Source organism: Cebidichthys violaceus, unplaced genomic scaffold, assembly GCF_023349555.1.
Source record: "Cebidichthys violaceus isolate CVI_PGR_0920_01 unplaced genomic scaffold, fCebVio1.0.p SCAF_15, whole genome shotgun sequence".
Taxonomy (NCBI): Eukaryota; Metazoa; Chordata; class Actinopteri; order Perciformes; family Stichaeidae; genus Cebidichthys; species Cebidichthys violaceus.
Genome location: NW_027176318.1, coordinates 8,912,436 through 8,927,466, shown reverse-complemented (window position 1 = coordinate 8,927,466; position 15,031 = coordinate 8,912,436). Strand labels below are relative to the sequence as shown.

Sequence of the window (15,031 nt, the reverse complement as noted above, 5' to 3'; positions counted from 1 at the left end):
TTGAAACATGAACAAGTGTCATTATGTGGCAATATCGTCCCGTCAAAGCCCTAACATTTCTTTTGCAATGCAGCCGAAAACAGTAACACAGCTTAAAAGTTTAGAATAATTACTCTGACATAGTTTAAACCCCCACAAAAAAACAGAAGAAAATTAAGTTCACAGAGGAATTATGTTTTGGTCAATGTTATACTCATTTGTTTAAAATTGGTTACTCCTCCCAACGCCAGAGGGCGGTGCAGGATATCAAGAGGCGCTAAACGGGCAGTGGCGCGCGGAAATCAAACAACCACAACAAAGGGGAAATTAATTGAAATACATAAAAAAAAACATGGATCCTGAAATTGAGAATAAAAACGCTACAGCTCCAAGTCAAATAGATGGAAGCGTCAATTTTGCCCAAGTTACTGCTGTTGCAAATCGGTGGATGTTGGACTTTTTGTTTGTAAGTCTGTGTCGGCGATTCAAGGAAGACAAATTTGATGAATTCAATGAAACGCTTTCGATTTTCCAGGGTAAGTTTTCAAAGCTAGCAAAGCGTTAGTTAGTTAGCTAACGTTAACTAACATTATACTCATTCAAAGTATACAAGCAGCATCTCTGCCGAATGCACATATATCGGGGGTAACTTTAACCTTTAGCGATAAAAGTTTTTAAAATTCGTTTATTCGAATTAGCATTAATAACTCGTGCACTCAAATGGACAACAAACAAGCTAACGTTACGTTGTTAACCGGTAACGTTAAAGGTAAATTTGTACTACATTCACAGCCCCTAAGCATTTACAATGGCTGCTGAACCTACGTAGAAGTGATATTGTATAAAAACGGTAAGATTAGCAAAGTGCGTCAATATAATGACATTATGAGGAGATACTTGCTAAGTTAGCTTCCTTGCTAAAACTATTGGTCCTGCTTTTAAACCCAGTAGCCTCAACAACCTACAACAGTGAATTGTGAGTTCCATAGCTTCAACAACATACATTTATTTAATTATTTAAAAAACATAATGATGAAAATAACATACGTTTTACCCCTGACACATGCCTTGGAATTCGCCTTTTTTTTTTGAAGTAATTAGTAATGAAGAAGGAAATTGTTATCGTGTTGCTGTATTCATGTTAATACATGGACATCATCATCATCATCATGTCTCTGTTGATTTTGAAAACCTAGTGGCTAACACGGTTTTGTAAATTTGTGTTTTACTTTTTGATTTTAGCTCTGTGTCCATCACTGAAAGGAAATGTCCATCATGAGAAAACGATTATTTGTGCTTTTCTTGCAAGAGTCATGCATGGAAATAAATTGGGTAAGTTGTCTTAAGTCAGCAGCTGGCTCAGGCCTCACTCTGAAACATCTGTCTACATCTGCATTTACTTGTGGAAGTTAGTACTGCATGGAGGTCAGAACGTGCAGCAAGCATCCCCATAGAAGCTAGGCTATAATGAAATTCATGGTTTTTAAAATGTATCCTGTGCTTCTGTACTCTGCAAACACACATACTAATGTCCACACACTCACACATCCTCTACGGCCTGGATTTAACCATATAATACACTGGTTTCCCCCAGATGTCCTGTTTGAAGAGGAAGTCCATGTGATGCCTCTGATGTCTGCTGCCAAAATATGGTCAGACCTAGAGCACACTGTGGAAGACGGAAGTTTGTTCAAAAACATCAGCCATCTTTTGCTTGTCCAGGTAATCTTATCGATTATTATTGGGGTGTATCAAGATCGAAGAACGTCCAGACATGGCTTTAAATGTGACTGAAAGAATAAAATAAATTCCGGAGAACGCTACAGTCTGCTGTTAAAGTCCTGATGTCACACAGGGATGCTTTGTCTTGGTTTTGATTAAGATTCTGATGCATTTGCCCATCTTCCCAGTCTGTGGCTTTATGCTTGGAGAAAGGCAAAAGATCTTCCGCCTCCTCTGCACTCGAGTGGTTTGAGAATAACCATGAATTCCCACAGGTCTGTATGTCCATTACTGTCTCTTTTCTTTTCAAAAGCACGGGGTCAATACTGGAATATTTGCTGGCCTAGAAAGATTGACTTTAATGCTCAACAACTAATATTTCTCAACAGAACATGATGGTGAAGCTGTCGACAATAGTGACACAAAAGGAAACCTACCACCCGTTCCTCATGAGCTTCAGCTTCAGCCGCCTGCTGGAGACAATCAAATCTTACTTGGATGCTTACCTGGAGAAGAATCCCTCCGACTACCTCCTCAAGGTACAGGATCTGAGCCAGTGTGTTGTAGGTCTCAACCTGTGTCAAAATGTCTCTGTCAAACATGACACAATACATTTCCTGTATTTTTGTATTAACTTGATTGAATGTGTTTCGACATATCGTACACCAGTAGACTATTTGGAAAATGTGGGAGAGACAATTGATAAGTGCTGCTCTGCTGTTTGTGAGATGCAGAATATCTTCGGTTACACGTGATTTTAATTGACCAATACAATCAGGTGACCAGTATTTTTCTACAGCTAACGGCAAGGTTTAACAAAGTCCATACATTAATCTTGATGTTGTGTGCCGCTCGGGTCCTCTCGTCCTTTGACCAACTGAAGGTGCTGATGTGACGTTACCAGTTCATAGTTAATTGACAATTTGTCATCAAAATGAGTTGGAAGGACAAACCGCCGCATACATCAGAGTCTCCTGCTCTGAGTCGGAACAGAAAGTTTCAAAAATGATTTGCATAGAAGCCGCTGACCAAGGTTAAACGTAGAAGGCTATTATAATGACAGGCCTCGTTAGCTTTGCTTTCACATTATGGCGATACTTAAAGGAATACTTCACCCTCAAAACGACCATTTGTGTATCAATCACTCACCCCGTGTTAGCTCGATCTTGAAGAAAACGTAAGTTTTTCTTGCATGCCTCCATGTGGAACAAATATTTAAAAACATCAGAGAAGATTAGCATGGACGAGTTGTATACTTTGAGTTGTATACCTTGTCTTGCACAAGTGTGAGACTGTTTGAGTGGAAGTGTTTTAAATAGTGAGTAGTGTGAGAGTTTGTAAACGGATGTTTTTAAATAGTTTTGCTGTTAAAAGCGGCCGAAGGTTCAAGGTAACACAGGGGAATAATTGGTATAGAAGTGGTCATTTTGTGGGTGAAGTGTTCTTTAAAGCCTGGAAGTTTATTGTTTTGGAAGAGTATGAACATTTCATATTTAGTAACTAATATTATAGTCTGTGTTTTTGTCTGCCTCTTCCACCAGAAAGCCACAAAGATGGTGCAGTCGTCACAAAACATTGAGGGCTTGGAGGACGTGACGACGCAGGAGAGCTCTCTGTCAGAAGAAGCCAACAAATCACCAGAGAACAGAAAGTAGGAAATACATTTTTAACACTCTCAGTTTTATTTATTGAAATTTGCACATGGTCCATTTCTGTTCTGTATTGAACAATATCCTGTACATTTATGTCTGAACAGGGAAAATAAGAAGAAGGCTGCTTGTTTGAGGTTTGTGTTGAAATGTGTCCTTTGCGGTCTCTGTTTGGGTAAAAGCAGACGTTCAGCAAGCTGTGGGGTTACAAATATTTATGTCCCACTGTATGACACTTCCACAGAACAAAACGGAAACTGCTGTCAACTAAGATTTCGGATGTATGGCAAAATGATTCAGTGGACTGGATTCACTGCAAGAAGCCGTTTGTTTCTCTCAGAAGAATCTCCCGCAGCGGTAGGTTTCATCTTTTCTGTTTTTTCTTTTAAAAACATTGTATTTTGATTTTATCTGATGTATCAATGCTTTCAGTTTCTATAAAATATAGAACTAATGATAATGTTCGACCTTCCACCATCAGAGTTATCTGAGATGACTTCCCCAAAGAAGGACACGGCGAAGATCCAGAAAACAAGAAAACGACCTCGGGTAAATAGAACCACACCGCTCATTCATGACCAGTATGATAATCCCAAATCAAGTGAATATTAGAAGCGTCGCTCAAATGCTGACTTTGGGACGGATTTCTGAAAATTGAATCTCTTGTGCTTCACTTTGTTTAGAAATGGACACTCCAGCTGGACAGATACCTTGTGAGTGGAGTTAAACGTCACGGCCAGGGGAATTGGTCTCGCATATTAATGGATTTTGACTTTGACGGCCGCACTGGCACCATGCTCAAAGACCGCTGGAGAGTTCTAATAAAGGCGAACAAAGTAGAGTAAAGAGGGGGAGTCACTCTCTAACTTTTGCATTGTAGCAATGTACCTGTAAATAAGGCTTGACCTAACCTTTTATCAGCCCATAGCTTAATGTCTGAAGGTGTTATCAGTGTGCTGCTGCTGCTGCTGCTGCTCTGTTTGCACCAAGACAATACACCACTAGAGGGCACGCAACACATAATGATTACTTGAGCTATAGCCACAGCCTTCTATGATAAGATACATTTGATAGTTAACAAAATCTGTAAGTATTCACCTCTAATTTATTGATGAATGGGATTAGCTACCGCACTCATTAAACCCCTTTAAACACATGAAATAGATCCTTTATGATGTTGGTGTGTTGTGCTCTGCTGGCATCAAATATATTTCATACCACTAGAGGGCACTCAGCTCACTGAACTCTGTGTTGCCTCTGTCATCGGGAACATTTCATGTTTGTTTGGTTTCATTTTCTTGGGAAAAAATCAGTTCACAAATGTAAAATATTGTTATATTTTTAAGTTAAACATTTTTACTCTGACATTGTAATGAACGAATACAACAGTGGCTTGTTACAATAAAAATTATGCAAAATCTTTTTTTTGATAGGTGCTTAATTTGTAATATAAATGTGAAATACTGTACAAGTTACAACAGTGTCTTTACATAGTGTGCCGCAGTGGAAACGTGCATGGTGATTGCAGAGCTAAACCTTTTATATCAGTAGCATATTATTTATTAGAGACAACATTGCATTGCACAAGTCTCGAGTCTCTTCTTCGAGCTGAAAGCCTTTTGAAGCTTCTGACCTGAACACAGTGTTTCAGTCTCACTGGTGAGCGGAGCTCGGCTGTGAAGTGTTATTGTGGACACCGGATCAGAGAACGTTCCGTGGCGCTTCGTTTGGATCAGATGAAGACGAAGCTGTGTTGTGGCGGACAGCTGCACCGCTGGGTTTTCTGGATCTTCTTCCAGGTCCCGCTGCACTGATGGTTCCCCACCGCCTGCCAGTGGAGCAACGCTTCTCTGCAACACAGTCACAGCCCCCAATGTTTGTATCACCACCATGTGCATCATTTCACACATTCACATCTACAAGAGTTTAGATTATCTTCTCTTAAACATTTGAAAAACATGAGATGTAACGTGCTCTTGTATCAAATAGTCAGTAAACCAGGTTTGTACGAAGCTGAAAGAACACACCCACACACACACATATAGGTTCATACTTGTCTGATTCCACACCGTCTCCTTGGCAGCTGCCACTATTGTTGCGCATGGCAGGAGGTTCACATGCCACACACACTTTAAATCCTTCTGTTATGTAGCGCGTCCAGTGTGTGTGTGGCCGGTTCTCCACTGTACAGTGGGGTGTCCGGGACGCCAGCGTGAATTCCACACAGAACCTGAGGGGAGTAGGCGCAGGGTCACGAGGGTCACACAGTCGTTCCTGGGATGTTAGGACCAGGGAGTCAAGCTGGAGGACTAAAGTAAATGTACAGGGATCATTTTCCACACCAGTCAATGGAGTATGGAATGATCGACCAATGGGGACTCAGTAAACTGCACACAATACCTCTCGTACTGTCATCTAGGTCTTTTGTGCATGTGCTTTTCATGTGACGGTCTTTATTAAAAAATAGTATCCCATTTCAAAGGGTTGCTGGCAGCCTCTCAACATTCGCTATATTTAATGGCTTGTAGACAGACGTCCAGGTGAGCAAACACCTACTGGTACATGGGGACATAGTTGAGCTGTTATCTTTCTTTTTTTTTCTTTTTTTTAAAGGGTTTGGGTTACAACAGCATGCTCAGATGAAGTTTAACCCCTGTTAGCATTCATGAACTTTTTAATTTTAAAGATTTCCGAGTACTTGAGGCTTTTATAGGAGCAGGATGTGAAACCTACCCGGGGTCCAGGGGGTTTCCGTAGTTGTCATGCTTCGGCCTTCCCTTGCCAAACTCCATGCTGGTGATGAATGCAGGACCTGATAAGAAGAAACAATTCAGTATTCTATTGGTAAGCTGAGTTGTTTGTTTTTTTTAAGTTGCAAAGTCAATGCATATTAAATCAAATAAAAACACTCCCCTACAATTGCAGGTACAGTAAACCAAGGTGAGGATCATGTATGTGTGTACCTGAGTTTAGTCCACAGTGGCCACCCTTATGGTCTCTGTACTCCCTGCAGCCGCTTCGTTGCTCTAGACTAGGACAGGGCTCTCCACTGTTACTGGGCTGCTGCTCTACGTGACGAACACGGACCCGCACTGAAGCCTGGCAGGGCTTGGCACAGCCGCTCCAAAAGCTCCAGTCGCTCACAGCACAGTCCTGAGCTGGATGTTGGCGCCCATGTTGTGGGAGAAAGAATATTACAGGATATCCTTTTGTAGTAGCAAACAATCAAGCTGCAGTGAAACTCATAGAAATTGGACCCAGCACCAACACTGATTCGTTTAGTTTAGTGTGTGCAGAGGTGAGTCACAGCAACAGTAAAACCTTGCAGCGTTCTTGCAGACTGCATAATTATAATTTCCCTGTGAAGCGGTGTAATGGAGCTAAATATCCAGGAAATAACTTTAGATCAATGAAGCATTGATTGTGACTTGTAGAATTACTGTTTCCTGCTCTACTCCGAGTGGTTTGAGATTATGCCAAGTGAGCAACCCATTCAATCACCAAGTCCTGTGATTATTTTTTTTTTTTCGGTCGCTCCCTGTTTTCTCGATGATTAAGCTTTGATGCATTAAGCATGCAGATTTAGTCTCTTATCGGCCTATAACACATATTAGGTACGCTCGGCTTGTTTGCCTGGAACTGTAATTGCTACAACTGATTGACAGAATCGCATTCTTCAAATATTTTTACTAATTCCATTATGTGAGCCAGTCCGCTGAAATGAGGTTAGACACAGAGCTGCCTGGGTTATTTGGTGAACTGATTACGGTAGTTTGTGTGATGTAGCGGCCGTGATGTGTTCTCCAGAAGAAAAATAAGAGCTGTCATTGTTTTTAGTGCACAAGTTAGGAGGTGGAGTTAAATGTGCACAAACAATTTCACATGCCTTGGATGAATTTGGAACAGCTCTGTGTCATCAGATAAACAGCCCAGGTACTAAAAAACTATTTTTCTTCTCCAGATATCTTCATCTTCTCTCCGCTAATCTATCTTTAGCAAAGGTTATCTCATGTGACAGGTTATCTCCCACTGGTTTCACATAGTTATGTGTGTGTGCACAGAAAAAAAACAGCCCCTCCACTTGTGACTCATTCGCACTGATCCCTTCCTGTCCTCCCTCACCTGGGCATTCTGTGAAGTAGTCGAAGCAGCAGTCATTGGTCCTCACGCAGCCCTTGTCGCAGTAGCACGTCCCATACACACGGTCCATCCTCCAGTCGGTGGTCAGACAGCTCAAGTCTCTGCCTCGGCAGCATTTCCCTGAACAACCCCCGGACACCAAGTGGTTCTTTCCCAGAGTGGAAACCACCAACAGCAAACAAGCAAACTCCACAGAAGATCCCATCCTGAGGGGGGGGGGGTCAGGTCAGACCCTTGAAGTTAAACACTATAGCCTCTGAGTTTGTAACTGATTATTCCCTCCCTGGTCCTACTCTACATCTGTCACACTCATGACCGTGAGAGGGAGAGGTGGGAATACCAGCCCAACCCACCCAAGACAGGAGCCCTTGTGACCTGGAATTCCTGCGTCCGTCTCCTGTGTCCAGCCCCTCTGTTTCCCTCCAGGAACGGGTCTGCAGGACAGCACAGGACGACCCTTTCCAGCGCTGATCAGACTCCCGTGTCTCTCGTATTGTGTGTGTGCGTCCTCTCCCTTCAGAGCTGGCGACTCTCTCCTTGTTCCCAGCTGAGCACCTCCCTCCAGTTGATCGCACACAGGAGGAGACAGTGAGGGGCAAGGGAGGGGTGAGTGGTTTTGCCTCCTACTTCTGTTCTCTCTCTTTCTCTCTCTCGCTCTTCTCTTCTCACCTGTCTTATTGTTGTTTACCCATTTTCTTTCTTACCCTCTCCCTGCAGATTTAGTGCGACCCTGATGCCAGTCTCGCCCAGCCACTCTGCCACCCCAGACCTCTGAGTCCCAAAAGAAAGGCAGGAATGTGAGCATTTGGCAGGTCTCCAGACGATTGTGCCAGGGGGCCCGCTGAGCATTGTAAAGCCACCCTTTGGTTCTCACCTCTCTCTCTTTTTCTCATTCTCTTTCAGGTTACTGTAATCTTCTAAATATCCAGACACTTCTTTGTTATGCTTTGTACCTTCATGGGATCAGGTAATTGAGTTATCAGATTTATTTTATTTAGCTGTTGATATTTTGGTTTAACTACAACCTGACGTTTTTACACTTTTTTAAAACCTTTTTAGATGGATTGAACAAATGAAATATATACATGTTAATTAGCTACATAGGCATAGCTTTAGATATTCTTCAATCTGGGATTAGAGCCAGGCTATCCGTTTCCCTCTAATCTAACCTGCAGCTTCATACTCATTGTACTCATCATTCAGGCAAGAAAGTGATATTCATCTTTTCATTAAACTCTTGGCAAGAAAGCGAATAAGCGTATTTTCCAAAATGTCTATTTATGCAGGAAGCCAAGAGATCGCAGGAATACAACAGGTGAATCAGTGAGCTGGCGCTTCAGTGTGTTAAATTCATTTCTAACTCTTTACAGATTAATTTCATACTGTAATTGTGGAGAGGCATGCCTATGACAATCTTATCGCATTAGTATTATTGATTACCACGACTGTTAGATTTGCTTCTCTCAGTGAAATTACGCTTAAAGGAGAAAGTATTGTTATGATGTCTAATGTGAAGATTAGAATTTATAAAAGCTGATAACGTCATGTTACTTTGCCCTATTTTTAGGCCTGCTCTTAATCATGCGGTACAAAAAGATGTTTTTCAGATCACTGCAAAACCCAAAGTTCAAAAGGAAGCTTTCCTTCATGCATATTAACTTTAGGAAAAAAAGGACCAATAATTTTGCAAGACTCCGGCAAAAAGCATTTATCATGTTTTGTTTGCTCAAGGAGCCTGAATGTCTGAGGATGTTGTGAACTCCGCAAGGTCAGCTTTTATTTGAGCAGTTCCTCCTCCATCTCATGGGAAACAAATGAGGCCTCTGCAGGGAGCAGTAGCAGGGGATGAGGTCTCCCTGTGCTTACTGCTATAGCAGGAGCAGATATTTGTAATAATCTGGATGCTTTTGCTTCTTGAAAAAACAGCTTGCGGAGAGCGGAGGGGGGTCTGTTTGGGTCCTTTGATTCTTCTTCTCGCCATAAGCAGGTGGGTCAAGCGGCAGTAATGGCCTTCATCTTTCACCATAATCATCAGCAGCAGCATCACTGAGGAGCATGTGTCTGAATCAGTGTATAGTAAAGTTTGAGGGGGTTGAACCCAGACTGACCTCAGAAGTAAAAGTAAAAACTTATTTTGAGAAGGTGTCTGTTTTCCAAATGATGGACATTTCATTTAGTAAATCGAAGTCCCCTAAAATGTCACTAATGCTAACTCACACACACACACACACACAGATTGATTTTTATCTGTCCACTGATGCAAGTCTTACAGCTGCATCAGTTTGCTGTGGCTCCAGCACGTTGGAAGTGCACATCAAAGCCTGTGTGTTTTACATCTGACAGGCCCCCAACCCTGGACCTCCTGCCCTCACTGTGCACTTGTCAAAGACAATCAGCCTTCCTACAGTAACACACCCTGCTCCGAGTTTCCTCAGTGTCTGCGAGTAGAGAGGAAAGGAGATTACACCCATGGTAGCTTGTCTGAAGTTGTCTTGAGATGGTGAACAGTGTGTGTTTACGGTCTTCAAACTCCGTCACAAGCTGCCATGTCGGAGGCTGAACTCATGTCTCAGTCGCGCGACGAGTTTATTTGACGAACATGAAGAGATAGTGACGGACGCAAAGAGAGAGACATTAGATTTAGTTTCTTGAGTTGGGCGTCCGGCAGACGGCAGGGTGAATCCTCGCTCAATCTCGCCTATGTGGGGAATGCAAACTGTGGCAGTCGCCACAGTAACCGCTGACCTGGGTTGCTATAGTTTCAAAACCTTTTGTTGACAAATGTTCACCTTTTCATCTCGCCACCTGTTGTAAAGGAACGTGGATGATGTCACGTCCGAACACAATATCTGTATGTTACACACACACACACACATACACACACACACACACACACACACACACACACACACACACACGGAGGTATGTGGGCCATTAAACATAATAGTATAAGGTAGTACAAAAAGCCTCTAAATTTTGACTTTAACTAATATGTTTTACATGGTGGTACAGTGTTTTTAAGTTGTCACTGTTCTTCAGACTCATTCTGAAGTTCAAAATCCAATATATAACTCAAACATATTTAACCTTAAACAAATATTCAAGGAAAGATTAATTATAGTTAGTTTGTTTCTTCCTGAGGAGTCCAGTCAGTTTCTGTCCCATGAATGGAAGCCTTTGTCCACTATCATCTGAATTTACTCAACTTCCTCCCTCCATGTTTACATCTGTACATTTTCTGTGTGTGTGTGTGTGTGTGTGTGTGTGTGTGTGTGTGTGTGTGTGTGTGTGTGTGTGTGTGTGTGTGTATGACGTTAAGGGAGTGTACATACATTATCTGTTGATGTGTTTATGAGTTTCAGTACTTTGTTTGTGTACTGCATTTATCCATGCGTTGGCATTTGAGAAAGTCTTCTATCTTATTTCTTGTGAACAGGGAACCCGGCTAGGACACACACACACGTCGCATGAGTCATTATTTAAAGAGTCGAAGCTGGATGTTTGACTTGGCTTGTGTCATTAGAACACAGTCTTCAGGCCGAGGTTCATCTCGGAGACGGATAAGTGAGGCTGAACAGGTTACAAGTTATCTCAAAGAACACAGATAATTGTATGTGGCAATGCCTGCTCTGTACCGGAGGAGTACAACTTAAATCATGACCCTGAGCGAGTCTCTTGCTCTTCACATCATCTATTTGACAAACCATCTAGTGCGTCCCACTAATGATGCTTCATTCATTAGAAGTAGCTACAGTTTGATAGATTTTGGATGATAACGTGCTTCTCCACTGCACTGACATCACTGATAATTGTCCCCTCATCAGTCAGCTTCCTTGGCACATAGTCCCATATGTGTGTGTACGTCAATGTGGACATTAGAAGCAGGGCTAGGCTAGATGAGGCGAGATGTGTGGGTGGGGAGATGAGACTGACCCCTCCCTCTGAGAGAGATGAGACGTCAAGTAATAGTAATGACAGTGAGCGAGGTGCATCTATCACTGTGGAGTCCATAAATCATGCTGTGAAATGTCAGAGAGCAGTGGAAAAGGTTACAGGCGTGTGTATACAGATTTGCAGCACAATAAGCACAGTTGCCATAGATTTGCCATAGTTTTTGGCTGTAATGGAAAAAGACAAAGATTTGACCTCCCAGTGCCCCACTTGAACACACAGACACACAGGTTACTATGGGACCAGGAGCTGTTGTCACATGTCGCTTGTTTGCTCTATCATTTATTTCTGATCACTGTGTAACTATCTTTTAGGATCTTTTAACAAGCTGCTTTGGAGCCCAGACTGGTTTCACAACAGAGGAGCCATCAGTTGGCGGGCTTTAGCCGTTATAAAGTAGGAATTTTTATTGGTTGTCTGGAGGTCTTTTATGTTCATTTCTTTGTAAATAGAAGATGTGATGCTGTGGGTATATGAGAGATGACTCACCTGATGAAGACCACACTGCAATGAGCTTGGCAGTCCCACATCTGACGTCTGTCATTTCCGAGAGCCCGTGGTCAGCAAGAGTTTAAAACCCCCAAATATTCAGTTTACTAAAATGTAAGACAAGGAAATTCTGAGTAGATGAAACACTAAAACTACTGGCCGAAAAAAAGAAATTACATATTACTCATTTGACACTTTGTTGGTATAAAGATACTGATTATAACTGTTTTAATGTCAGATAATGCAGTGGCACATTCATTTGAAAGAGAATACAGCACTGATCATTGTCCCCAGACGTCTCTTTCTCCCTCTCATATTGACCTAAACATATTTCGGGCATTTTGGATTTGAGGCGTTGACAAAGTTATAATTTGGCAGACAGGCTACATTCTCTGATCCCTGCTGATAGAGTCAACTGGCACAATATCCAGTCAGGTGAAACAGTAACACAACACGGCTTTTTTTCCACTAGGGGCATATATTCTACCCTCAAATAATCGCTTCAGATAAATAAAAAAAATTAAAATCCATACATTAATAATACTATATATCAAAGATTTTGGTAGCAAATACTGCATAAGCAAAAAAACTTTCATTCTAATTGTTTTTTAAAGTGCACCTGAACCTTAAATGCCCATTTGAGGCATGATAAAACAATTTAGCATTGTTGCACCAGCAGAGCGCTGTGCTCTTCGCCTGGCACTGTCCCGGTTAAGAGTCCTGTGGAACTACAGTGAAACGATAAACCACTTGTGGGCAGGCCCCAGTACAGCTCTTATTAAAGACCTGTTTGTTCCAGGTCATTTTGTTTCACTACACTTGAAAGGGACGGTAAAAACCCTGACCGTTTGAGCGTGAATACAAGCCCTTCACTTGAATAAGGGGATGGCTCTGTGTTTCTAGGTCACTGTGCGTCCCCGAAATGCACACCTCACTATCCGCGGGGAGGGAGGGAGGAACACAAACAGACCTCAACATTTGACAACATCGCATTTGCATTTAATAGAGAGCTTAGTGGATACACTTCCTGAAATGAAACACCGTTACCGGCTGAGTTTCAGTGTGGCATATCGACCAAAATCCTTCAACTTAAGCACTTTTTTTTGGGCATACTATACCATGCCATTTATGTGATGTACTCTACGATGAAATGTTATGCTATGTTATGACATTTTTTATGACATTTTATGGCATACTACACTATGACTTTTGTATTATCATTAAAAATGTCATAGTATTGTATGCCTAAAAAGTTTTATACAATTGTTATGAAAGTCGTGAAAAAAATGATTTACGACACTATATAGTGTCAAACAATGTCATAGCATGAAGTCTGTTAACGTATCACACTATAGTATACCATAAAGAGTCATACAAATGTCAAATATATAGTAATATTAGTATGACATACCATACTATATTTTATATCCTCATATATATAATATATAACTATTTGATGACTTTTTATCTTCACATACATCAAACACTACATGAATTTTATTCAAGGTCATTTTGAACACGACTGCCCTTCATGACATTTTTTGACATGCTATATAATCACATTTTTTCAGACATACTAAACTATGAATGTTTACCACATACTATGCTATAACTTTTTTTTTTTTTTTTTTATGACCTTTTTCAACATACTATACTATGACTTTTTTCATAAAAACATTTGATATGCTATTTTGACTTTTCATTAAAAATTTTGACATGCTATACTATGACTTTTTTCATACATTTTTTCGACATGCTATACTATGACTTTTTTAATGAAAGATTTTAAAATACTATAATTTGACTTTATTTTATGGCATTATTCGACATACTATACTATGACTTTTTTCATGAAAAAAATTTCAACATACTATAGTGTGACTTTTCTTCATGAATTTTTCGACATGCTACTGTCACAGCCCGGCTCAGAGACTGCAACAAAACAGGGAGACAAGCGAGCTGGCTGCTAAGAAAAGCATTTTAATTTCCACAAACATAAATGAAACAATACAAAGGGTAGGTATCAGTTGTCAGTCTTGAAGTGCATATATGGGTGTGTATGGCAATGTATAGCAATAACAAAATGTAAACCCAAAGGAACAGTGTCATGCCGGTGGCAGAAAGGATCTCCTCTCCCAGGCTGCCTAAAGAAGAAATTATTTATGGTCAAATTCACCCCGGCTCAGGTGTGGCTCATCCAGCTGATGACCCTCCAATCAGCACCTGCAACAAGCAACAACAAGCAACAGGGACACCTAGTGTATGGAAGGAGGAGGGTCGTCACATTATACTATCACTTTTTTATTACAATTTTCGACATGCTATACTATGACTTTTTTCATAAAAATGTTTGACATGCTATAGCCAATCATATATTTTTAAATATATAAAACTTTAAAGACCTGTTCTCTTGTCTGCAGTCAGTTTTAATTTCAGTACGACCCGATGTGACCCTCCTCCCCATTCATCATCACATCCGGTGCTCAAGGTTTCTTCCACTGAGCTCAGTCCCACTCCACCTGCCATCATCTAGATCTTCAACCTGCCCCTTCAACAACTCCACAGAGGACAGACAGCTCTGAGGCAGGCCGCGGCAAAACCACTGCTCCTAATACCTATTAAAGTTGTATGTATATATATATATATATATATATGACTGTGGTCAGGCTCCCTGGTAGTTGCCCTGGCTTCTTGGAGCCAATGCTGACTGGTGAGTGTTTGAACTGTGGGGAAGACTCAGTCGCGCTCTTAAGTCCTGCATGTGTGAGGCGAGCCACAGGCTGCCGTCAGCAGAGTGTAAAGATGGTCGACCGGTCTTCAATGCTACCTGGGGACAGGAAGTCTGCGTGCCAGTGTGCCTCAGAGCTCACTTCAGGCTTCCGGTGTGTCCGATGTAGGATGCTGTGGTAAGATACTCGCACCAAACTCCTGTTGTGTAAACCAGGAGCATATCTGACCTGTAACTCATATCTTAAAGAGCTTATAGTACCATACTACCCTACTAGAGAGCTGCGCTCCCTAAATTCAGGGTTACTTGTGGTTCCTAGAGTCTTACAAAGTAGGATGGGAGCCAGAGCCTTCAGTTATCAAGCTCCTCTTTT

General features: G+C 41.5%; 2 protein-coding genes across 3 annotated transcripts; one reads left to right on the top strand and one right to left on the bottom strand.

Moving 5' to 3' along the window:
- Positions 1-309: 309 nt before the first annotated feature.
- On the top strand, positions 310-4,770 carry terf1 (telomeric repeat binding factor (NIMA-interacting) 1). Of its 2 annotated transcripts, XM_068709849.1 has the most exons (10): positions 310-515; positions 1,222-1,311; positions 1,574-1,701; positions 1,890-1,976; positions 2,091-2,240; positions 3,243-3,352; positions 3,458-3,487; positions 3,595-3,707; positions 3,832-3,899; positions 4,034-4,770. In XM_068709849.1, the coding sequence occupies exons 1-10, from the start codon at positions 332-334 to the stop codon at positions 4,193-4,195; spliced, it is 1,122 nt and encodes a 373-aa protein (XP_068565950.1). In that variant the 5' UTR covers positions 310-331; the 3' UTR covers positions 4,196-4,770. The 2 variants fall into 2 exon arrangements, with proteins under 2 accessions (XP_068565950.1, XP_068565951.1); XM_068709850.1 differs by lacking the exon at positions 3,458-3,487.
- On the bottom strand, positions 4,672-8,223 carry LOC137871840 (somatomedin-B and thrombospondin type-1 domain-containing protein). The gene is made up of 5 exons (XM_068709851.1): positions 7,473-8,223; positions 6,314-6,508; positions 6,084-6,162; positions 5,404-5,580; positions 4,672-5,200 (listed from the first exon to the last, which is right to left on the bottom strand). Exons 1-5 carry the CDS (start codon positions 7,693-7,695, stop codon positions 5,083-5,085), a joined length of 792 nt encoding a protein of 263 aa, XP_068565952.1. The 5' UTR covers positions 7,696-8,223; the 3' UTR covers positions 4,672-5,082.
- Positions 8,224-15,031: the final 6,808 nt, after the last annotated feature.

Excerpts from the sequence above, each read along its gene's own strand:
- terf1 (XM_068709849.1), top strand. The coding sequence starts at position 332 with ATGGATCCTGAAATTGAGAATAAAAACGCTACAGCTCCAAGTCAAATA. Across the intron at positions 1,702-1,889 it reads GCCATCTTTTGCTTGTCCAG|TCTGTGGCTTTATGCTTGGA; the intron begins GTAATCTTATCG and ends CCATCTTCCCAG. Across the intron at positions 1,977-2,090 it reads ATAACCATGAATTCCCACAG|AACATGATGGTGAAGCTGTC; the intron begins GTCTGTATGTCC and ends ATTTCTCAACAG.
- LOC137871840 (XM_068709851.1), bottom strand. The coding sequence starts at position 7,695 with ATGGGATCTTCTGTGGAGTTTGCTTGTTTGCTGTTGGTGGTTTCCACT. Across the intron at positions 6,163-6,313 it reads CCACTGTGGACTAAACTCAG|GTCCTGCATTCATCACCAGC; the intron begins GTACACACATAC and ends TCTTCTTATCAG. Across the intron at positions 5,581-6,083 it reads GGAAACCCCCTGGACCCCGG|GTTCTGTGTGGAATTCACGC; the intron begins GTAGGTTTCACA and ends TACTCCCCTCAG.